Source organism: Sander vitreus, chromosome 14 (genome assembly GCF_031162955.1).
Source record: "Sander vitreus isolate 19-12246 chromosome 14, sanVit1, whole genome shotgun sequence".
Taxonomy (NCBI): domain Eukaryota; kingdom Metazoa; phylum Chordata; class Actinopteri; order Perciformes; family Percidae; genus Sander; species Sander vitreus.
The window spans coordinates 16877551-16901909 of NC_135868.1; the positions used below are offsets into that span (position 1 = coordinate 16877551).

The 24359-nt window shown below is 40.3% G+C and overlaps 1 protein-coding gene across 1 annotated transcript; it reads right to left on the reverse strand.

The window, feature by feature from the left end:
* Positions 1–140: 140 nt before the first annotated feature.
* rmp24 (ribonuclease MRP subunit p24) lies at positions 141–23399 on the reverse strand. The gene is made up of 5 exons (XM_078268015.1): positions 23042–23399; positions 17237–17259; positions 16404–16624; positions 1681–1874; positions 141–1346 (listed from the first exon to the last, which is right to left on the reverse strand). The coding sequence occupies exons 1-5, from the start codon at positions 23131–23133 to the stop codon at positions 1184–1186; spliced, it is 693 nt and encodes a 230-aa protein (XP_078124141.1). The 5' UTR covers positions 23134–23399; the 3' UTR covers positions 141–1183.
* Positions 23400–24359: the final 960 nt, after the last annotated feature.

A 24359-nucleotide genomic window follows, 5' to 3' on the forward strand; every position in this document is an offset into this window, starting at 1 on the left:
TCCTCAGTAAATGCAGCTGGATTAATTACATGTTTTACATCTATATCTGCAGAGACATGGACACAAAATCTGCAAGACTAAAGTTGCAGTATAAGAAATTTCCAAGCACTCATTTCACAGAGTAAGTATACACAGCACAGTTTCCTAGACTGAAAAAGGTTTTATTTCAGTAAATCACAGTGTAGGTGGAATACAAATGTGAGGTATTTCAGAATACTGTACATTAAACAGCTAATGGAAAACAGGTACTTAATCAGGAAGTACAAAACGCAATATATATATTCAAATCCCTGCTCTTAACAAAAATATGAAAAGAGTAAACTTTCAAAATCATGTATCCAAAGAAAACATTAAAAGAAATAGAAGTCTTGACAATATTGATTGTCAATTAGTCTTCCTGTACAGGTTTTAGGCAAGATGTGCCTTTTCAATGTAAACAGCAAATGATGAGTACCATTTTAGATGATAATTACAAATATTTTTACTGGTGAGTGCACAGTTCCAAAATCCTTTGCATGCACGTACAAAAATGCAATGACATATATACATTTGTCATCTGGTCATGTTTAGCCAATGACATACCAAATTAATTTACACAGACTATCAAAAAAAAACTACCAAAAAATAAAAAATAAAATAAATTCAAATACAAAGGTTTTGACATCAAGCTATATGAATGTGAAATAGTTTTATATATACGTATCATAAAAATGTATACTTGTAACTTTAGAAAAGAAAATCCAAAATAAAGTAAATCAGCTTGTCATGCCACAAGCGCCACCACAGAACACAGTTGGGTTTCCTGCAATGTTTCAGCCATTTGATAAATATTGAATAATTCCTCAAACATTCCACTTAAAATAACATCCCCAGTATAGGAGATTACCCGAGCCATGTGCTAAATTAGATAAATAAGCATTCTCCTCCAACTGGCTCAGCAGAAGAGGCAGTTACCCTGATTAACAGTTAAAATAGCCAGCCCAGTGCTCCCAGTTGTTGCATTCAGGATACCAGGAGTGCCATTCCAAACAACCCAGCAATAGGTGTGTTGGTGGGCAAACTTACCCTTCCCACACCGACTCGGAAACCAAAGTTCCCCCTTAGGCTTTGGTGTAAACAGGTCACAAACATGGGTCTGACCCTATGTTTTTTTAAAGGGTTTACATAAAGACAAGGGAGATACTCAAAGAGAGGAGAGAAAATCTTTCAAGCCCCCCTTCTTGCTGCCCTGGTTGTCCTCTCGCATGAGTATCTTGCTGAGACGCTGGACGACCCAATTTTTAGGTTTAGAGGGAGGCTTGGAAGAAGAAGAGCCTGACCCTGGAGTGTTAGAGGAGGTGGAGGACCTGGAGAGAGGGAAAGGGAAAGGGAAAGAGAAAGGGAAAGGGAAAGAGAAAGAGAGAGAGAGAGAGAGAGAGAGCGAGAGAGAGAGTTGGGAAGGAAGGAGAAAGAGACAGAAAAAGATAGAGGGATGAAGAGTTAAGGTACAGTAACTTGAGATTTTGTTGGTTGGCAGTATGTGTTAAAAGTGTTCCGTCAACAAGTATATGATCTGGCAAGCATGGATACCAACACGTACCACCCGTACAGCTAGCTGCAGTTCCACTTATGAAATGTAATCATTCAAATGCTAACAGGCCTAAAGAGGATATTAATACCAGCCACCTTAAAATAACTTACCTAGGTGTGTGAGCAGGCGTCTTGTCTTTGCCAGGAGTCTTGGGGGTTGGAGTGTTGGCTCTGTGAGTTGACTGTGGGGTCTTGTGTTTGGCAGCGCTCCCTGGTGTGCTGTGGGTCTTAGCGAGGGTAGCTATAAAGTCCCTGTTCATTCCTTTGTGTCTGGATGTCTTATTGCAAGCGTGGCAGGTGGCCATCTGGGACGAGGAAAGGAAAGAAACATATTCATTAATATTGCATGGCCCGCATCTATATTCCTCTCATACAAAACAAGGTTTTGAGGAGAAGGCATACAAGGTATCCCTGTGGGGATATTCTGAAAAAGAAATTCTGCAGGTTTTCTAAAAAGGTCCTTGAAACTACTGTTGTGATACCAACCTATCTACCAACTAATGTAAATCTAAGTGAGGGAGGGTGAAGCCTTTGTCATTTCATTTTATTATTTTTCATCAAACCCTGTATAGACACAGTTGTCTGTCTTTCTATGGGACATACATGAGTTTGTTTTGACTTTGATTGAATACCTCCAGGGACACAGAGAGCAGGACTAGCCACGGTGCTCATATGCCCTGGGTGACACGGGCCAGCCCAAAGCCTCACAGATGTCAGACACATCTATTGCCATCTCACGGCTGAGCAATAGTTCACAATGGGGTCCAGGAGATGATTCACTTAACAGCTGAGGCTCTTCCCATTGGCCCTGCCAAACATCCCCAAGATTATCTTACCCTTCAATGTTTGTACAGTTATGAAAATAACTGGATTAGTTAAAGCAGGATAGGAAACATTGACTTAGCCTATGAGAGGGCACGGTGGGGCTGTTGCCATGCAGTTTCACCCATTCAGGGTATGGGTGCTATTAAGAGCCGCCAGCCAACTTTTTAAGTTAATCTCTATCAGACTTTTTTTTTTTGAACAATTACTGTGGCATGTTAGTCAAGTTTACACTTTACTGCGCCTTACATGACAAATTCTAAACAATTTACACAAGATTACACAAGACCCTATATTAGGCACAGAACACAGACACTCATGAGAGCCGCTTTATCGCATCCTCATAATTCAAGACATTTGGCATCCCAGACTCCTGACTACCACTGTCATGTGTCCCAATAAATGGTATAGGGCATGTATGTGTGATTGGGACAAACAGTCTGTCATAAGGTTAATAACAGACATTATGATACATCCCCAAACAGATAAAAAACAGCAGCTACGGTAATCGCCACAATCATTTTTACATTCACATGTATGTTGATACTCTTATTCAATTGCTGCCCTGTATTCGCAACTAAGACACAAATTCAAGAGACACTCACATCATCTCAGTGATGAGTGCAAGTGCAAGTTCTAGACAAACTACAGGAGATTAAACCAATTCTAGTGCATAATAAAACTCTTGAAGAGAGGAGAGAAGATAGACAGTTATACAAGTTTTAAGTGCTATTTAATGTTGATTGAGGACTCTTCTTCAACATTCCTCCCATCCTTCAGTAACTTAAATCCCATTAATGACACACAGCATCCAGTTAAAACTGGAACAGAACCACCACTGCAGAGATCAACAAGTCTGAGTCAAGCTGTTGACAGTCCTGAATGCTGATGAGGTGGAAAACTCACCGACACGAAGGTAGCCATTTCAGATTCTGACAGGTGTCTGTTGGAGAGCGTCGAAGAGTTGGGTTTCAATGCACCGGGAGTACAGAGTTCCTCTTTTTCTTCCTACGTGACCGTGTGTGAAGTGTTTTGCTTCATGAGCCTGCATGTCCAGCTTTATACAGGCCAAGCCCAGCAACTGACCCGCCCATCTTTGCATAGGGGTGTGGCTCAAAGGAGAACCGACCAATGCACTGTCAAAAGGGTTGACTACTCTGCGGGACAGCCAGCACTCTTCTGCTGCTACTGCTTTGTCAGTGGACCCTTAAACCCCAATTTGACTCATCTAGACTCATCGTTGTTTGCAAACTAAATTTACCTCGCAGGATAAAAAGTCATATATCATATTGTTTCTGTATGCAAAATCACATGACAAATGATCTCTAGTTTTTACTAGTATTTTCTTTATATTGTAAAAGTGTACCTGAATATAGAGGTAATCACAAACTTTCAACAACCGCCTATAAAGAAGAACTGAGTGCCTAACACATTTCAGCAAAACAATTGTATTGATCATTAAAAAAAAGGCCTTTTTCGCGCCATCATTTTCAAACGAATCCAGCAAGGTGTTCCCCAGTCAAACATCATAGCATCTACTCTATGAATAAGGTATGAATATTACACTTTTTGTTTTGTTTCCTGAATGGTTCCTAACTTACTGTGATTATATAAGCGGTAAAAACAAAACAAAAAAATCCTAAATGAACAAGCCTCCATTTCAGTAGAAATGCCTCACATTAAGAGAGGACATTCAACGGTAAAAGCCTTTTCATCAAAGTCATTATCTCTCTTGAACTTGAAAAAATTGGCACTCTTCTAAAGTTAGCAAAGCTCAAAGCCATTGTGATTACAATCGTTGTATAAAAAAGTTGTAACAACTCAGAGCAGCTATGTTTATGATGCCGATAAAGCCGGAACAGAGTGTTTTTAATCCACTAGGGATGAATTTAGCTGGAGATCATAAAGCTGTTTAAACTTATCATTCAGGAACACCCTGTATGCAGGCTTTTCTTTGTGTCTAATATGTCTTAATATTGCAAAGGACATGGCAAAGGATGTTATACTGGTACTACTTTCTGGTTATATAGAGGTAATTGAGAGAAACTGATAGAGTGGTGGCCTATAGTGAGTAGAGTGGCACTCAAATGGAGGATCTGGGTCCACATGCATAAGAGAAAATATTGATTCTGCTGTAGTGTCCTCAAGCACAGCACTACATTTGTAATGTTTCCAGGGTGTTCCAGCAATTGTATAGCCTCGTGAGACCGTCCTGATCTGGCAAGCTCCAGTTTTCCACTCGCAGATCAGTCTGGCATCTTGAGACAGAGAAAATTTGGAGCCGTTCGCCAAACGACCGACCAATCAGCGTTGGTTTTGAGGCGGGTTTAGGTGTGACGCAACGAGAAGCGACTGTTCAGTCTAAACAACATGGCGGCTTCCACGGATGAGATGAATGTAGCTATCGCACAAGTTTTATCCGAATTAGAAAGTATTCCTTCATTGAAAGAAGAGCAAAAAAAAAAACGGCACTGGAGGCTTTTCTCGGGGGAAAAGATGTTTTTGCTCTTCTCCCGACTGGTTTCGGCAAGAGTTTGATATATCGTTGATCTGATTGGTTGATTTGGCCCGTCTATCACCAACGTGGTGATAGACAGATGGTTTATCCAATCAGCTAACCGGTATTTTCGCCCCTTCCCAAAAGTTCTCCAATGGAAAGTTCCCAGATTGATATGCCGAGTCAGGTTAGCGATTGTATGCCTCCGCCAACTAGTCATGTTACACTCTACATCCTCCAGACTAATTTAATATATGTAGTGAAGACTTTAAGCATATTAATATAGACAACATAGATACATCAAAACAACAAAACACTTGATTTTTTTTTTGACATGTCCGAAAAGGAGCGGGAAGAAGTATATACACTTATTTAATCCTATCCTTTTTTTTTGGCATTTTAGGCCTTTAATTGACAGGACAAATGAAGACATGAAAGGGGAGCGAGAGGGGGAACGACACGCAGCAAAGAGCCGCAGGTTGGAGTTGAACCCGGGCCCGCCACGTTGAGGAGCAAACCTCTGCACATAGGCGCCCGCTCTACCAACCGAGCTATCCAGGCGCCCCCATAAAACATTTTTAATTATTTAACAAACTTTCTTTCTTCTTCGGTCTTCATTTTTTGTTTTCTTTTTTTAAAACTCTTCCAATATTTAACTTTACTTAGCAATTCTCTTACAAAATACAATATCTATCTATTTAAAGGTGTTGTGATGAGCAGTTTTATTATTTATATTTCAGACTTTACATTTGCTTTATTGTTATTTAGAACCTTTCCATCACTACTGCCTGTTATTTCCTGCTGCAATAACCCAATTTCCTCCTGTAGATCATTAAAGTTTCATCTAATCAAATCTTAGCAGGAAACTGGTAGTAAATACTCAAACAAGAACTATTTGTTCCCCAGTTATAAATATTGCTATACCCGCAAACAGTAAGGGATCAGGGCTGTGGACATTTAGGTGACATTCGAGACTATCCAAGCCAAGGATTAAAAAAAAAAAAAAAAACACCTTAGAAAACAGTGTGAGTGTATGATTCATAAGGGAGTGAATCAAACAGACAGACAGCTGGCTGCAGATGGATGTTTAGAACTTGAATGACCTGCTGCTGTTTATCCTCTTGTCCTCTAGTTACAGTACCACTAGTGGCCCCTCTATCCTCAGCTGGCCCGCACTGATATGACAGGCTCTAAGAAAAGAAACCTTTACCCAGTGAAAGGGTGTGTGTGTGTGTGTGTGTGTGTGTGTGCGTGTGTGCGCAAGTGCATGTAAAAGCACAGTGGAGATACTTCAGACGCAAGTCTCAAAGTGACACTGTACACTCCAAAACAACAATGATGGTATAGCTGCTGTATAGTGACGACAAGTCATGATAACCTGAACAGAAATCCCACCCATCACGTGTACCCATCTAATTTACGCTAATCCTTTGACATGTAGTGTATGGACTTGGAGGGACACAGCTAGAGCCACAGCGAGGTTTAATTTCTTGTCTGTTGATCCTGGGAGCAGACAGACCTACACAGTGGCCAGTCAAGCACGTGGCAAAAGCGACATGATGGAGTTTCAGGGTAGGAAGAGGATAAACGACCACCTCCAACAGCTAGGGGAATATTAAGGACAATTGTTTTTTGCAGAAAGTTGACTTTCTGTTTCTGAAAAATCTAGGTTCACCATATGGTCAGAGGAAGAAAGCATGACTTCTGATTACAATATTAAAATGAAATCCCCCATACAAGAAACATAGTGAATAGCAATCTAATATTAACCTTTGTATACAGTACACACAGTATATTTTAACACTGGGTCAGCCTTGACCTTTCATCCTACTGCCATCCAAACAAAAAGCAGAGCCCTTTGGTTACTGTCTTACACCTTATGCATGCTTGTGTTTGCATTTAACATAAACCAACACAGACACAGATACATTACACAGATACCGTTATCCCATACACATATATCACGTCTGTTTAGCTCTGGAAAAGCATGCACGGTGCATGGAATATCAGCACATTCATCATAAAAAGACAGCATGCAATCATGTATACCTCGCAGCCCACTTAAATAGCCATGATGAAAAGAGAATAAACCAATCTGCTAATTCTCACGGTGTCTGTGCAGTGAAGGGTTTAAAGGCTGCCAAATCACCATCAATGCTTTCATCTATGAGCTTTGACGTAAGACATGAATACTATGCAAGTTCACATGAATGTAGAGGGATACAAGTATGAGCAAAAGAGTGCAAGATAAGTCTAAACAACACAACCCTCTATGAGAGTTTGCAGGTTCTTGTCATGCAGGTGAAGTTGTGCCCAGTTGACCCAAGTGACCTAATATTGTGGCAAATGAGAAGACGAGAGTCATGACTTAAACACTTCTGACGGTCTCTTGTGGATAAGTCTGAAACTAACCCTCACATATGAATATATTTCTGCCACCATATTACACGCGTGCTTATAGCCTGAGATTACTAATACATGTAACATTGGTTCTGAGAATTAGAAGAAAAACTGCATGTGAAATAGTGAAACACAGACACAACACACACAGACCCACAAATATCAATTCTACAGATGGACCCTTCCTTCTATTAATAGCCGCTGCTCCAAAAATACTTCCCTTCCTGCCTCTCTCTCTCTCTCTGCTGCTGGAGGTCAGTTTGAGTGGATTAATTTGACCTAGGCAGAAGGACACCACCCAAGAGGGGAAAGATAAGAGTTAACAGAGTGAGTGACAGAATTAAGTGCCTCTAAGCATCTTTTAATTGAATATAAGCCTGACAAAAGTTTGCATGAATGTTGATTGCGTGTCAGAGTTTTCAAAATGCCTGCATGTGTGTGCACTCAAAAAGCAGAAATATCTGTGCACATTGTGTGTGTAAGTCATTTGAGAACACATCAATACAACACAATAAATCCAGAAGAGCAGTTGGGGAATCAATACTAGGCAGGCTGTGATGTTGCAGGCAGCCACTTAGTCACACTGTTTGGAGGCAGGCTGCCCGGTAAATACACAGAGACACCCGATCTGAATGCAGAGCTGCAACACACTGATATAAAAAAAAAATAAAAAAAAGAGTCAGAGTCAAGAGTCTCTCTTTCTTTCAACATTTTAAATTATAGTATGTTCATCATAGTTATGTTATATATATATATATATATATATATATTTATTATGTATTTATAGTTATGTTGCAAAATACAAGGTTACTGGAGTGATATATTTAGTTTGATGTCTGAGGTGTTAAATATTCAAATAGTCCCAGATCCAGTTTTAGTAATCTTAGGGATATCCAATGAAGCAAAGAAACTGACACTGGCACAACAGCGCTTCTTGGCATATGGAATTCTCACTGCAAAGAAGTGTATCCTCTTATTCTGGAAAAAAGAAAGGAGGGGCCAACACTGAAGTTATGGCTCACGGAGATGATGGACACACTCCACCTTGAGAGAATCCGGTTCATTCTTAAGGGCAAACTAAAAGACTTGGAGAACATTTGGCAACTATTGGTATCTTATTTTACAGGACAAGCAGAATCCTGATCGCATTCCGGGGTGGGTTATTGTGGGTAGGGATTAGGGTCTCTCGTTTGTTAGTTTTTGTCTTTCCCTTCCTTATCTTTGTTTATATACTGTAAAAAAAAAAAAAAAAACTATACTACTATAATAACAATTTTGTAACTTGATTTTTTTAAATTAAGCTTCAAAATAAAAATATTTAATTGATCCCAAAAAATAATATTTGAAACAGACATAGTCAAACATAGTCAAGTAGGATTTATCCAGTTAGCCAGATCATATAATAGATTGCTATTTATGATGCTTTCATTTGTTTTGATATACAAGTCGTTGAATGAAGCGTTATGTCAATGTCAACAACACTTGATAAAGGTTCTTTTTAGCTTTAGCATATACAATATATCTTAAGATATACACAAATTCTTCTGAAATCCCCAGATATTATCTGTGGAGGCTTTCTCCACAGCATGCTGTCATGGTTAAATGTAGAAATGTACCCCCGCTTAAAATGTGTATTTTTCATATTTAATTTTCAAAATGAAAAATTAGATTCCAGTGACCCATTCTTGAGAGTCGTTGACACTGTCCCTAGGTACAACACACTTACATAAGGTTTAAATGCCTGCACTTCAATTAAAAAAATGTCTGGTATTTTATTTCTCTATTTCTTTACTGTATTTTCAACATTGCTTAAGTTGATTAACCTCTGATGTTTCCACGGGTGGGGGGAGGGGGGTTGGGTATATACAAGCCCAATGTGTCCTCATGGTGAACTGTTAATTTGCTGTAACAAAACTTATAAATAACCATGCATACACCATTTCTCACACATAAACTATTCATATTCATTAAAGGAATAATGTGCGGGGAAACTGTGCGGACCTTGTGCATATTTACATTCAAAAAGATAACTAATGGCACGTGTGGCTCTATAACAGATATGTGATGAATGCCATTAATGTGCCTGCATGCTGTCAGAATCGGTTACAGGAGCAATATAATGTAAATGCTGGTGAATGAGGATCCAAAAGCTGAACAGTGGCGGCTTCCAAACCCATTCGTGCCAACTTACAGTTAAGCCTCGGGATAGCCAGTAGTAAGCTTTTATTAGTGGTGAGGAAATGAAGAGCGGCACAGAGGCTAATTGACAGATGACATGTTGTTATGGAGCAGCATCAAGTTCCCTTTATGGGTTTTATCCTGTGAGCTACAAACATGATGACAGCAGAGAGCAGAAACTGATCCCAGCCCAGGGTTTATTGTGTGTGTGCTGGAGGAAAACAAACCAATATGCTTGCATTCTGAATATATGTGTGTTACACAATGCATTTTTTCTTGTATGTAGGCCTTCCAAGGTTTCCGGAGGATGTCAATCACAAACAAAGCTGGTATTGACTTTCCATGAGTGCTGATCCTATTGTACATGTGTGTGTGTGTTCACTTGCTTAAAATACTAAAGTACACACTAAATCCAGACAAATGTGTGGCATGAGTGAATGTTTCCACTTCGCAGCAAGTCTCCTGTGTTTGTATCAGAAAAGCTCAAGGCCACTACCACTGTTGTTGTTGCACATTCCCTCCTGGCCTTTCTCTTCCCAAACACGTCTCCCTTTTGTCATCCTGTCACTTGCTGCCCGACCTCGAGGTGTCAAACCCCTCCGCGGAGCTTTTCCTGTTCCCTGAGAGCAAACAGAGGCAAAGCACCAGCCAGACATCTCTGTCTCCTGTTTCCTGTCATCTCCTTAAGAGGCACATTCCAATCCAACATCATCACTCCAGTTAAGATAAATATGACAGAGGGATGTGGTGAAGAGATGGCCAAGAATGGAAGGAGAAGAGAAGAAAGATAATGTGAGATGGCAGGGGAGGCGGTGGTCAGGTAGAAGAGTTGAGGTAAAAATGCAAGAGAAAAAGAAAGGCAGGGATTGGAGAGTGCAAGAAACAACCAGTGGAATAGGGGATGAGAGGTGGCCAGTGAGCTCAATAAGAAGTGGTGACATAAATCACAAAGAGAGGCTGGACTGACGTCAGGAAGAAATTGCCCTTCTGGTAAAACAGAAATGTTTTTCAACCACTTATGTTCTGTCACTTTGTTTTTGTCATGCCTGATTCATCTGTTATTCTAAAAGCGAGTGTTGTTTCCAGAGTAAAACATCTCTTGTGTTTCGTGCTGTTTTTGGCGTGATTGCACATTCAGTAGACAGGCATATACACCTGCCTGATAAAAAATAAATAAATTCTTCTGGTGAACTACCAGGTAGAATAACTTTTTATTGTCCTAGTACATGTAAGTAACTGTTGGCATACATTAATTCCACCAAAACAACATTAAATGGCCAGGAGAAGCCTGAAATACTTTTTTTCTTGTAACAAACAACTCTGCTGGGAAGTATAAATCTAGGCTCGAGGAGGAAGAACAGAAGAAGGGAGGAGGAGAATGTGTTATCCTTCGCTCCATTTAGGGTCTCTGCTTTTGTCGTGGGGCTACAATCCAACTTATTTCCATATCCATTATCCGATAACCTGGCCAGCATGCAAAAACATACCTGATTTATAATACCTCTAAGACACTGCTTCACCGAGCTGAGGAAAGCATATCACGCACTGACATCCACCCAGAGGGCGACATATAAACTTAGCACAAAAAGTAAGGAAATTTGTGTTGGGTAGATTATTTCTCTGTGGTAACAATGCTTTTTGGCAATAAATCTTATACCGTTAGAAAGCCTGTTTAGTTCCCTTTCAAATGGTGCCCCATTTGTAAGGACCATGCATTTGCGGGATGAGTAGCAGCACTGAGTATGTGGGTTGCGTCCATGAAAAATTTGCCAAATCTTCTCTGCCAATGCCAAACAGTTTATTCTGCCATTGACTCGTTGGGTGTTTGGTGGATTGGATGATTGAAGTTTGAAGAAACAAGACATATTGGCAATTTAACAATTTATTCATTTTACAAACAGGAGCCTCAGTAGCGTGTGGAAGAACCATACACAGCCACAACAGCCTGGCACCTCCTCCTCATGCTGGTCAGAGACTACCTCAAGAATGTGGGAGTTGAGAGGATGGAATGGCCTGCCAGCAGTCCTGACCTCAACCCCATTGAACACTTGAGGGATCAGCTTGGGCGTGCTGTTCGTGCCAGAGTGACCAACACAACCACGTGGGCTGACTTGCAACAAATGCTGGTTGAAAAATGGGATGCTTTTTTGCATAGAATACTAAGCTTTTGAAATAGCCTTATAATTGTTGGCATGCATTATAAACCATGTTTTCATTTTAAAACATACATGTAGCACATTAAGGATTAATTGTATCTTTGGATGGCTACCTTAGTGACCACCTTTCCTATAGGACAGTAAGCCTATCCACAGTGGGGATTTATATTTGCTAATAATATGTTGGGTTACGACTTTTTAATTTTTGAAAATTGAAAATGATTGTTAAAATTAACAATAATTTAGAGGCCCCCCTGCATTGACTCTGAGGACCCCCTAGGGGTCCTGGACCCCCTGTTGAATAACCCCGTCTTAGAGGTATTATAAATCAGGTATGTTTTTGCATGCTGGCCAGGTTATCTAGCAATGGATATGGAAATAAGTTGGATTGTAGCCCCACGAGAGAAGCAGAGACCCTAAATGGAGCGAAGGATAGCGCATTCTCCTCCTCCCTTCTTCTGTTCTTCCTCCTTGAGCCTAGATTTATACTTCCAAGCAGAGTAATGGTATAAGATGTATTGCCAAAAAGCATTGTTACCACAGAGAAATAATCTACCAAACACAAATTTCCTTACTTTTTGTGCTAAGTTTATATACATACAGTGGTGCTCATAAGTTTATGAACCCATGCTAAAGTTGACTAAAAAGAGGAATAAAAAAAATCATCTTTTGGAAATTGATCTTAATGCCTTAATAAAACAAATTAGGAAAAATCCAACCTTTAAGGACACCAATTTTCTTTGTGAATGAATAATGTATCGTAAATAAATAAATGTTCTTCCTTAAAATACAGGGGGCATAAGTAAGAACACCCCTATGTTAAATTCCCATAGAGGCAGGCAGATTTTTATTTTTAAAGGCCAGTTATTTCATGGATCCAGGATACTATGCATCCTGATAAAGTTCCCTTGGCCTTTGGAATTAAAATAGCCTCACATCATCACATACCCTTCACCATACCTAGAGATTGGCATGGGGTACTTTCCATAAAATCATCTCTCAATGCAAATCAAACCAGCTATTAGGCTAACTGAAATAAAACCATGCCAATCTCTAGGTATGCTGAAGGGTATTTGATGATGTAGGAGTATTTTAATTCTCTTAAGGCCAAGGGCACTTTATCAGGATGCATAGTATCCTGGATAGATGATTTTTTTATTCCACTTCTTAGTCAACTTTAGCATGGGTTCGTAAACTTATGAGCACCACTGTACATCCTAAAAGGAGAGCAATATGATGTGAAATGAAGGGGATTTACACCCTGGATTACAAATACTGCACACCGCCTGTGTGTACAAGTGTGACTATGCATCTACTGGTCATGTGTATGCTTATATTTTTGTTAAGACAGGGACACATTTTGTTAAGTTCAACACATACATTTACTGTGGATACAGTATTTTATAAAGGATGAGTATAGTAAATGACACATTACAGTAGTATGCAGTATGCATATTGTTTGATAGTAGGGCTGGGCGATATGGAGAAAATCAAATATCCTGATATTTTTGACCAAACCTAGATAACGATACCACAACCATATTGTAGTGTTGACTATTGGTGCTTTCACAAAATATTTACACAATGAGATTTTTGATAAATAATCATCAGTAATGTGGATATAATGACTTAGTGGGTAAAGGTAAATAATAGAACCGTTACAACAGTCTGGTAAGTTCAGAAAATGACATCACTTTACTGTAACGCAGCCTTTAAAACCAGGAAAAGACAACACTTATGTCATATTATGATATTACGATATCCAAAATCTAAGACGATATCTAGTCTCATATCACGATATCGATATAATATCAATATATTGCCCAGCTCTATTTGATAGACTAAATAATTCACTCACAAAAGCTGGAAAGACTTTATAAATGCAATTTGGTTTGGAGAAACCACTTAAACTAATCCGAACATGAGATTTAAAAAAAACATAAAACCAGTCCTTCCAGAAAAATGTGGAGTTTTTTTGTGACTGTTTTGGGCAAAAATCCTTGATTATGCGGCACGTTTTCTTAAAAAATGCGATGAAATATGAGGGATATTTCTGCAATTTTATGCAATGAAATTGCGGGAACTTGCAAAAACTGCGGTTTCATCATGGCTTCATCGCGGGGTTTCGCAGCTTTTCGATGATGTTCACGTTGCGTAATTACGTCACTTCATAACGTCCTCATGGCAACAGGTGAAAATGGCTGCTCTTGTGTGACGTAAACGCAATATTTTTCAACTTTCTGCTAAGATATATGTGACTTTTTTGCAACGAAAATGCAGGGATTATGAAATCATGCAAGCCCCGCGTATTTTGGGCGGAAATCGGCAATTTATGCGGCGAAAGTGTGGCGTATTTTTAAAAAAATGCGGCCCCCGCATAAATATGCGGACTTTGGCTGATTATGCATTGAATTATGCGATCGCATAATCGCGTTGTTCTGGAGGGACTGTAAAACAATTAGCTCTTCAAAGCGTCCCACAAAACCACAACCAAGATCCCAGAACACCTGCAAAAAGACTGAGAATACGAGCAAACATGGATGTCTGTGTCTGCTAATACTCACACCTTGCTTTGAATAAACCTCTGTCTAGACCTGCACACAACAAGGAATGAATGTGACGATAAATTTATACAACAGGATGTTTTGATCATTTCTGCAATAAATCCTTCACCCTTCTCGGGTGTCACGTGCCTAACAGTAAGAAGAGCAGAACATTGTTTACACAGCCATAACACTACAAAGTCAGGCTTCATGGTCACTGCCTCACATTTTCTCAGTCAGGCTGTCTGTGGACATTATCTTTTTAAAATCAACAGCAGCATCTTCTGAGAGTTTAAAAAAATACTTCTTCTTTGAAATCTGATTATCCTGTTATCCCTAACTACCCAACACGTCTCTCTTTAAAGAGCAGATGAGTGGATGCTGATCTCATTACTCAGGGTTGTTGTGCTCTGTCAAAGAGCAGCAGTGAGTCCACATTCCTCATCTTATCTCACCGCTCCGCCACTCCGCATTTTAAGGGTATCGCATCGCTATCACCCCTCTGCCGAGCACAGTTGTATGCTGTCTTGGATATGTGTTGATACTTGTTGCCCCTTGAACCGCCAGTATATGACAGGCAAGTGACCGTGAAAACAGAGAGTAAAATACCTTGGAGGGCATGCACAGGGAGTATTGGTTTACTAGGAAGTTACGTAGTGAACAAGCATCAACATTCTCCATCATGAGCGAAAACACTTTTGACAAATGAGTAAGAGCAGAGATGCCCAGTCACGGCTGAGTGTTGCTGACACGCCAAGTAGACGGCAAAGAACTAGTGACGACGAAGGCCGACTGTGGCGTTGCCTCACGTCTCCTCAGGCCGCCTGTGTCTTGGCCAAAAAGCTGCACTTGAACACACAAAATGACTACAGTGACGGCCAACTAGCACGTACGTTCTGCGCTTGTGTGAGAGTAAATAACTCTCCATGCGAGCAGACCGTGGTAATCTATTCGTCATTCGATAAAAAATATAAAGAAAAATAAGTTAAAATATGAACGGCTGCTATGATACATACAACAAAACAGCATTTGCACTCCTGATTTAGCAGCGGCAGCACAGAGCCTACTGTCCCTCTGCTTCACTTCCTGTCACTTCCTGACTCGTGTTATTCTGCTCCAACTCTCTTACTACCCTTTTTATTCCTGCTCCCTCTATACATCTCTGTCTTCCTCTTTGCCCTCAGAGTTAACTGATATATAGTGGAGAGTGAGTTCAGAGTGCCTTGTGCGGTGAATACCTGCATTGTAAATGAACCCAACCAGATTGTAATGAGGCAGCAGCATTTATCACTAGAGCCGCTCTTTATTTGGGCTGATGTCAGATCACCAGAGGGGCTCTTCAGTGGTTCTCTCCTATCACTGCTCTCTGATGCGGGGGGTGGGAGGGGGCGAATGACCCTATTGCCACAAGCTCAACCACCGCTGTCCTCATCTAAATGGGCTTATCAGTAGAGTAGGTGGGTGCTGGCCAAAATAAGCTTTCCATTGTGTCTGGTTGCCATCCATTAAGAGGACACTCAAAAAGGACCACTATAACTGTTTAGGGGGCTGTGGGAGGAAACAGGGTGAGTGTTGACAAAGCACTGTCTGGCAACATTAGTTCTCATACAGTTAAGCTTAATGGGACCACTGTGAAGACTGTAATGATGAGTAGAGCACCATAATGAAACCAGGCACTTTCTGTGGAATGAATACAAATGACTTCATAAATCTAAATGGCAACAACGGCTGGAGGCAATACATTAAGAGACAATGCAGGGCTTGTTATGTTATAATAAATAATGGTGCGATATATGTTTTGATCTCCCCTCGGAATTGTTTTTGCGTCTCTCCTCCTTTATAGTTCAGAGGTCAACACCAGCAACAGAATAAATGTTCAGCTCAAAGACTCAAAATAACTTTCTGACCAGTAAAGCTCAAACGATACATCAGAGGAAAGTATTATCAGCCAATGCTGGCTTATCACAGAAACACCAGAATTACCAACAAAAATATTAAATTTGAGGACATAATCCACAAAAGAATGCTTGAGGTCAATAAGAAACTGTGACTGTTTTCCAGTAAATACTATTATTTGCATCTGTCAGGCTATAAAAAAAACACTGCTCCCATTAGTTCAACACCACCATAGCTGAGGATCCAATTCAGGCAAATGCCCCTGGTGTTTCTCTGTAAGGACAATATGCTGCAGTGCAGTACAATACATAACCAGGTCTGTGCAGTGTTTTGTGTTCTCACCAGTACGGAGGAGGACCTTTGGAAGCGTCGGAGCAGGTTTTTCTGCACCAGGCTGAGTCGTTTGCCCCTGGCCTTTCTGTGCAGGACACTCTGCACCCGTGCTGATGGACGCTGCTTGGGCCGCAGCCGCATCCGGTGATTGTCAGGCTGCAACCACTGATAACAGTACAGACAAACCAAGGTGCTCTGCAGCAAACTGGAGGATTTCTGCTTCAGTGGTGCTGAAAAGAGGAAAGAAAAAGCCTGAACACTAAATGGTACCACTACCTATTGATGTGGTGTTGGCTGGCATGGACCTGTCTCTGTGCGATTAAATGAGGTTTATCAACCTTGACAAGTCGGTGACATGGTCCCACTTACTACTACATTCAGCTCTTTGTGGCTATCACACTCTAGGGCATCACTGATAAAAAAAAAAAAACATGCAAAAATGAAAATACTAAAATTCTCATTCAAAAGTAAGATTCATCAAGGATGTGCAGTAGGGCTGGGCAATATATCAATATTATATCGACATCGATATATGAGGCTAGATATCGTCTTACACTTTGGATATCGTAATATCGTGATATGACACACGTGTTGTCTTTTCCTGGTTTTAAAGGCTGCATATACATTATAAGTGATGTAATTTTCTGGACTTACTTACTGTTTTATAATTTGCCATGGTATCCACGTTATTGGTGATTATTTATCAAAACTCTGTGTAAATATTTGTGAAAGCACTAATAGTGAACCCTTCAATATCGACATTGATGTATTTGGTCAAAATGATCGTGATATTTGATTTTCTCCATATCGCCCAGCTCTAATGTGCACGTCTCTTAACTTACCGTTAGTCTCCCCAGGCCACTGCCTAGGGAAGAAAAAAGAGAAGACAAGATCAGACATTTTGAACAGACACCTTTACTTCTTATACCAGATAGGAGTTAAAATGTATCAGTAACTGAGTTTAATGTTAAAAACCATTAGTACAAGATAATTATGAAGTAAAACTTTAATTATTACAGCCTCTCTTTAATAGATAAGTTTTGGTTCTCTAAAATACTGGAGAAAAGCATTCAACATGCATATTCATTTATTTCAAAACGCTCTTCTCAATTTGCATTTAAACAGCTCCTTTCACATTGGAACAATGTCAAGTGATAGGGAAAGCATATTTGGAATCATCTTGTTCCACATAGTTTTAAACTTAATATATTTGGTGAAAAAAAAAACAGTTAAAATACTGTTACATACACAAATAAACACATTACAAGATGGAAACACCAGCTTGTCAAAGCCAGCCGTTCCCATTATGTGTAGCGGAGAACACGCCAACGGAAAAAGCAAACAGGTCCCTGCCAAACAATATGGGGCAAATCGTTATACCATTTCAACGGCCTCTGTGATCGCGAGGCACTCGCAATGAGATATTTTAACTAAGCCACTGCTAAGTCTAACTAAAATTAGCCCTGGGCTTGAATCAATGAAGGGAAAATTTACTGTCCAGCTGCACGTGTGGCAGGGAGAGGCAAGAACAGGGCTGACTGTTTATGGAGAGGAGGTGGGGGGGTCGACTTTAATCTGGACTTGACCCACTGGCTGCTGCTGCTGCGTCTGGCGACAGCGGTTTGTTGATGCTATCCACTCGCATTCTTAACCACCCTGTACTGTATGTGAGATGGTATATTATATTGCTGGATGACATTGTACGCGGCGGGGAGAGAGGGGGAGAGAGAGCTGCAACATATCTGCCATCAGTCATCCCACAGTCTGAGTCACTGTCCCTTGAACCCCCCCCCACCCTCCTCTACACTTTAATAACCAGTGACTGGATTAAACTGTCAGATTATATAGAAAATCTGTCAGAAAATACTGGAAATGAAGAAACATTTTTTCGAGAACGGACTCTGTAGCGGACGGATGACTCCTAGTCCTTGAACAATTTCCGCAAAAAGACTTTTTGTTACTAAGAAAACAAGACATTTTTAGCCGATGTAAAAGCTTATTATACTTGTCATGCATCTCCTTTTAAGAGCACATTTAGCTGTGGTGATGAACACTGAAGATATGGGCCCAACACATGAACTGACCTGCTGACAACTGGGAGATGCAATCAAAAGAGCCTTAAAAGATGGAAAAGGGTGGAGGGTAGGTGGGGGGGGGGGGGGGGCTGTTTTGGCTACAATGTAATAATGTAATTAGAGACAGGAGTGCTGGCTGAGGCAAAGCGCACTATAAACATTTTATTGCTACCATCAGGGAAATCTGCTGGCGTATTCTGAAAAAAATATTACTGATGCAACTCATATTTAGACACAGCTGGGCTCAGGTAGTGGTATGGTCAGCGCTCTGAATATTGTATCCTTCTACAGATTGGCAGGGTTCACATTTATCAGCTGGACATGTCAGAGAAAGAGGCCAGCAGGTGCCTCCCAGTCTAGAGCTCACTTGTGCGGGTGGAGAAGATTGCTGGCTCCTGCTGAGAGGAGGCCGTAAGATGAGAGCTACAGTATGAGGGGAGATGAGGGCAAGTAGTTTATATTGTAACTGGGGTGAGAGCAAAGAGGTCTCAAAAGGTGTTGGCAGTGGGACGGAAATAAACTGTGGTGACTAGGACTGAGCATCGAGAACCGGTTCCATCTGTACTTCCAGGCACTCGTTGTGTTGCAGGAGCACAGTAAGCGGCAGTTTTACGTTGAAAAAGCCCGGGAAAAACTGTAAATCAAAAATAAAATGTCCCTCTTATCTGTGAAATAAGCATGTGACCCGTTTGAACGCCACCTCTCAAAGAACTGGAATCGATAAGAACCGGAATCAAAAGGGAGAATCGGAATTGGAATCAAAATTGTTAAAATCAAAACGATGCCCGACCCTAGTGGTGACCGATTTTGACAAAAATCAAAAAGGTAATGACTGTGCCCCTAAGGAAGTATTATAATAACTTTGCTTTTCCCCTGACTTTTAATTTAGTGCCAACATCAGGTCAACATTTTTATTTGTCCAATACAAATATAAATAATAAACCTGCAAAACTAATGACATTCTAATCGACTTCAACTTTGTGTTTGGTTGCTAATTAGCAAATATTAGCATGGTAATGCACTAAACTAAGATGGTACACATGTGAAATATACCTGCTGAACATAGTAAGAGAACATGAACATGTTTGTCATTGTGAGCATGTGTTCGTTCATGCTCACAATGACAGTGCTAACGGGACAGAGAGAGCCTCAGTGCTACTGGCATGGCTTTAGGACAAAAACATGGCTTCGGATAAAACATGCAATTTGAAGGCGCCACCTTGGGCTCTAGGAAATCTAAAAATATCCATCCATCCATCCATCCATCTTCATCCGCTTATCCGGGGTCGGGTCGCGGGGGTAGCAGCTCCAGCAGGGGACCCCAAACTTCATTCATATTTTTAGATTTCTAGGAAATCTAAAAATATGAATCGATTAATTGAGAAAAGATATTGTCAAATCATTTGATAATGAAAATATGAGTTGCAGCCCTACTCTTCTTTAATTATTGCCTGCCCAACACAGACCACAACTGTTATAACTGCTCCAGTACCATTGGCTGATATTGGATTATCACTGATACAGTATATCAGTATCAACAGCTGGTCTCTATGAAGAGAAAAACAATACAGCATTTAATGCAGAACAAAAGCACTCAAGGCTATAAAATAGCAGAGTCATTGTGACATTGTTTGTTCAGCAGACATCCTGCATATTTTGGTTATCAGAACCCTCAGTCAACACACAGCAATGATTATGAAATTACTGGAAAACAGCTTCACTAGTCCGGCAACGTGAGCCACAATAAATCAGTTCACATACAGGGACAAAAACACACACACATGAAACAGGCTGTCACGTTCACTAAATACACTCCAAGAAACACACGCACAAATAGACTACTAACATTTGACTGAAATACTTTCATGAAAAGACTTTACTAAAAGTCAATATTAATACATTTAGACTGAAACCAAGAACGACAAAAACACTTTTAACCCTGATGCAAACATACACACAAACACATTGAGTCATCATCGGCCTGACAGAAGGTGAAGACAGTGGCAGAACGCAGTACACGATCTGCAACAAATATGTGTAGTAGTGTGTCTAAATACAGACACGCACCCACGACACAAACATTCCAGTGACGCATGACCAAAACCATACCAACCAGAATGTTTGTGGCGTGGGTGAAAGCGAAGCGAAGACATTGGAAACCCCCAGAAGAACACAGAAAGTTGCGTTCATTAGGACTAAAACATTATCAACACACTGACCATGTATGCCAACTTTTTGAGTGGATGCTGACAAAAACGTTTTCATTTCCCCTTCAGTTAACTGATCAACTTTGGCCAAGACCTCTATCTGAAACGTTAATTCTTAACGGTAATTTCCCTCTTGATGTGCCTTACATCTCACAGCTCATCACACTCAGGGTGATTTTTTTTTTGCTGTGGCTGCTAATTGTGTCTTCTCTGCCAGGCACTTCAGCATGAAACCAGCCATGTCTTTCAGCCACTGGTACAAACATTCAGATTTGCGTCTTGCCTGCTGGACAGCTGGTCATAGTTAAATGTGGTCAAAATGTTCTCTATAACCACAGCTCATCATAACCATGGAATCTGGTGAACAGATCAATGTATTAAAGTAGCAGTGGGCTCACACACATCCGTAAAATGACCCTGACTCTGGGTTTTCACTATTGAAACCTCTGTTTTTGTTTCCATTCATGGTCCTACCCACAGATTTCCTGGCTCAGGTGAAAGTGAAAACAGGCTGGAGGATATGGGGACATGGCTGGAACCCAACTCAAACCCGAATCACACACACTTACAAAACATTACTACCCATATAAAGTATGATAAAGAAAATGTGAGCACACAGACGGTACACCTGTAAATGTGCAGGGCTCGCGCTCTCACTCACTCACACACACACACACACACACACACACACACACACACACAAAGAGGATTTCTCCTGAAATTACTTTCAGCTTTTACTTTCCACACGATAAGGCAATCACCACTGTGTGGGATACTCCATCAGAGGAAAATGGAATAAATTCCTATGTTGGCAAAAGCAACACAACTGAAGCAATGAACCGTAAATTACGATACAAATTATAAACTGGCATTAAATACTATTGTGTTGTATTCTAATGAGGGATGAGAATACTTAACTACTGAAGGATAATTAGATAAAGACAGCTGGGAAAGACTTGGTACTCTGTGTGGTTCATTTGTTGCAAAAGATACAAGAGAAGAGGCAAGGTTTACAGACTGCCTGGCTCTCCTACCTAATGTTTAGGGATCGTCTTTGCTTGCAGCACTTTGTTTCCTTCTTCTTGTTCTCATTTCTATGCTTGTGAGAAAGGTTTTGTGACCACACCAATGAAATCTACTTAACTCTGCAAATGCATAAGATTAAATGACAGTTAAGTCAAACTGAATGAATCAGTTGCAAATAGCTAACACATGCTAAACAAACTCATCCACCACTACAACACATAAACAGCCACTAGACACAACTAGCTTGTGTAACAGGAATAGCCACTGGAACTACACAACAAGTCATGCTTCACAATAAGTAGAACAATATCTTGATTGTGGCATCACTAAAGACAAAAGTAAGGAACAGCCTCATCTTACTCATAGACTTGGTTGTTTTATTGGAGGCACAAACACAATGATGAACCAAACTGTGAATGTACATCAGTCACTGATGATCTGTCAAAAAGACATCCTCAAATGGGCAAATTCACAAAAGGAGTGAAAATATCAGTGTGACACATAATCAAGCCTTATTATTCTACATGGTTAGATGAGCATCTCTGTAAACAACCACAGCCAATTCTCAAACAACTGCTTATATTCAGCCATTTGAACAACGATTCAATGTTAAGAACACAATCACAGCAGTTAGCCTACCTGCTATCACTCTTAAATTGATTGACAGGTCTAACACACTAGACATCAATTAAATCGGTTACAGATGCTTTCTAATACTGTTAGAGTTCTGTTAACAGCCATTCATATATTGTTAACACGCCAGAAAAAAACAAACCTACAGTTCATGACCACAGGAAATGTCATTTTCTAAGTCAAACTAGTCAATTTAATGTGTAATACTTCTGTAATATGCTATGAAAATTACTGACTGGACCTTTAACAGCCGTGCTTTGTTTTGGTGAATGCCTCGTCTCGGCTACAGATTGTCACTCAAGATTCCTCATATTTCAGCACTAACTCCCATCTGCTCAGTTAATATATGGTGTATTAGAAAATTCAGTAAAAAATCCCTGTCGGTACATTGGTAATACAGGGAAATCTAAAGTGAAATTCTAAATCAGATAAGTCATTATTTCCCACTGCCTCCTTAAGTACTAACGTCTAAAGAATGGATTTAAAATATTGTTTTCATTAAGACTACTAGAAAATACCGATTTCAGTATAATGTTACTACCACCAGTCCATCAACACAGTTCATCAAATTGGCAGGAAGTCGAACCGCTAACACTGGTCGAGCTCCTCCACCTAGCGCCTACATGCTATTATTACAACAATAAAAGACAAACCGTAAGGACTCAGTTGTGAAAGTGAAGGATTTTAAGGATTTAAAGTTTCTTACAGGAAGAACCGCGATAGCTCCGGACATGTTTCTTTATACAGCAAGGACGCGTCTAACAAAAAGCTGGAGTTTTCTTCAGGAAGAGTCTTCATGTTCAAACAGGGTAACGTCAATGTTACTGGTCCGACTCTTGAAAAACTGGAACTCCACTGAAACACCGTGTTAAAACTTCTTCCGGAAACGTTTAAGTGGCCAATGAGGTGGAAATGGAGGTTAAAAGAGCGTTCGCACACACACCGCTGGCGCTGCCGCAGCCAATAAGTGTCGAAACGATGTTAATTTAAATCTAATAATAATGATATAAAACTATCGCTGGGTTGCTGCAAATCCACGTTGGGTCGCAAGATTCTGACGTTGCTCGCGGTGCATTGTGGGAGCTTGAGTAAATCAGAGGCACACAGGACTGTAGTGTTCATTCTCTCCTACTTACTGGTTAAAACAATAGACTAAATATAAATCAATTAACAATGAAATAATACATTCTTAATTTCCTTCACAGTGAAAATGAATCAGATGTAAGATTACGTTTGAAAAGGATAGTGGGTATCAGGAATTATTAACACTCCCAGTCTGAAGTCAAAACTTGCAAAAATCTGTCAGACATGTTATCTACAACCAAAGTTCAATACTCACACACTAACTCATGACTGCATTTCTGAGATACGTTATTCATTTACCGCAGCCTAGCTCTATTGAACAGATATACTTTGATGTCATCATTCCTTAGATCTTATTGGACAGTAAGAATTAGGCTACCAATGTTAGACGACATAGTGGGCTATATTGACATCATTATTACTGTATCCTGCGCACTAACAAACCAGGTTTCTTGAGTCCAACAAGAACACATTAATCTATGCCATCCGACAAGGACTCTACAAAACTCTGTGGGATCCAATGCAATTATTGCATCGGGTCTAAAGCGGAATTCTGCACGGAGGAAAAAAAAAGCTACAATGTGAAATAAATATCGTGAAGCAGCAACAGCATAGAGGGAAAGCCTACTGAGTGCGCATCGATGGGTACCCTCTGGGGTGCGGATATCTAATGAGGAAACCCGGTCAGACACACGCCCGGTAAAAGAGAGACGTGAGATGGCAAGACATAAGTTCCACAGAGGTTTTGTTCCTCACAAGAGGCGAGGGGAATTCATTCAGCACTAGCGACAACAGGCTACAGCTCCGGCTCTGCTCGTCTCAGGGTGCCCAAGGACTGATCACCGGACTGGTGCGTTTTACGCACATCTTTTCCTGGAAAAGCGGTAACGGTAGGTTAGTCGTATTCATTTATGACAAGAATGACAAACATTTTCGTCAAA

Bases quoted from the DNA above. Each gene is read 5' to 3' on its own strand.
- rmp24 (XM_078268015.1), bottom strand. From the start codon at position 23,133: ATGAAGACTCTTCCTGAAGAAAACTCCAGCTTTTTGTTAGACGCGTCC. The intron at 17,260-23,041 runs GTAAGAAACTTT...TTTCTTCCCTAG, and splicing joins GAGCTATCGCGGTTCTTCCT to GCAGTGGCCTGGGGAGACTA. The intron at 1,347-1,680 runs GTAAGTTATTTT...CCCTCTCTCCAG, and splicing joins ACGCCTGCTCACACACCTAG to GTCCTCCACCTCCTCTAACA.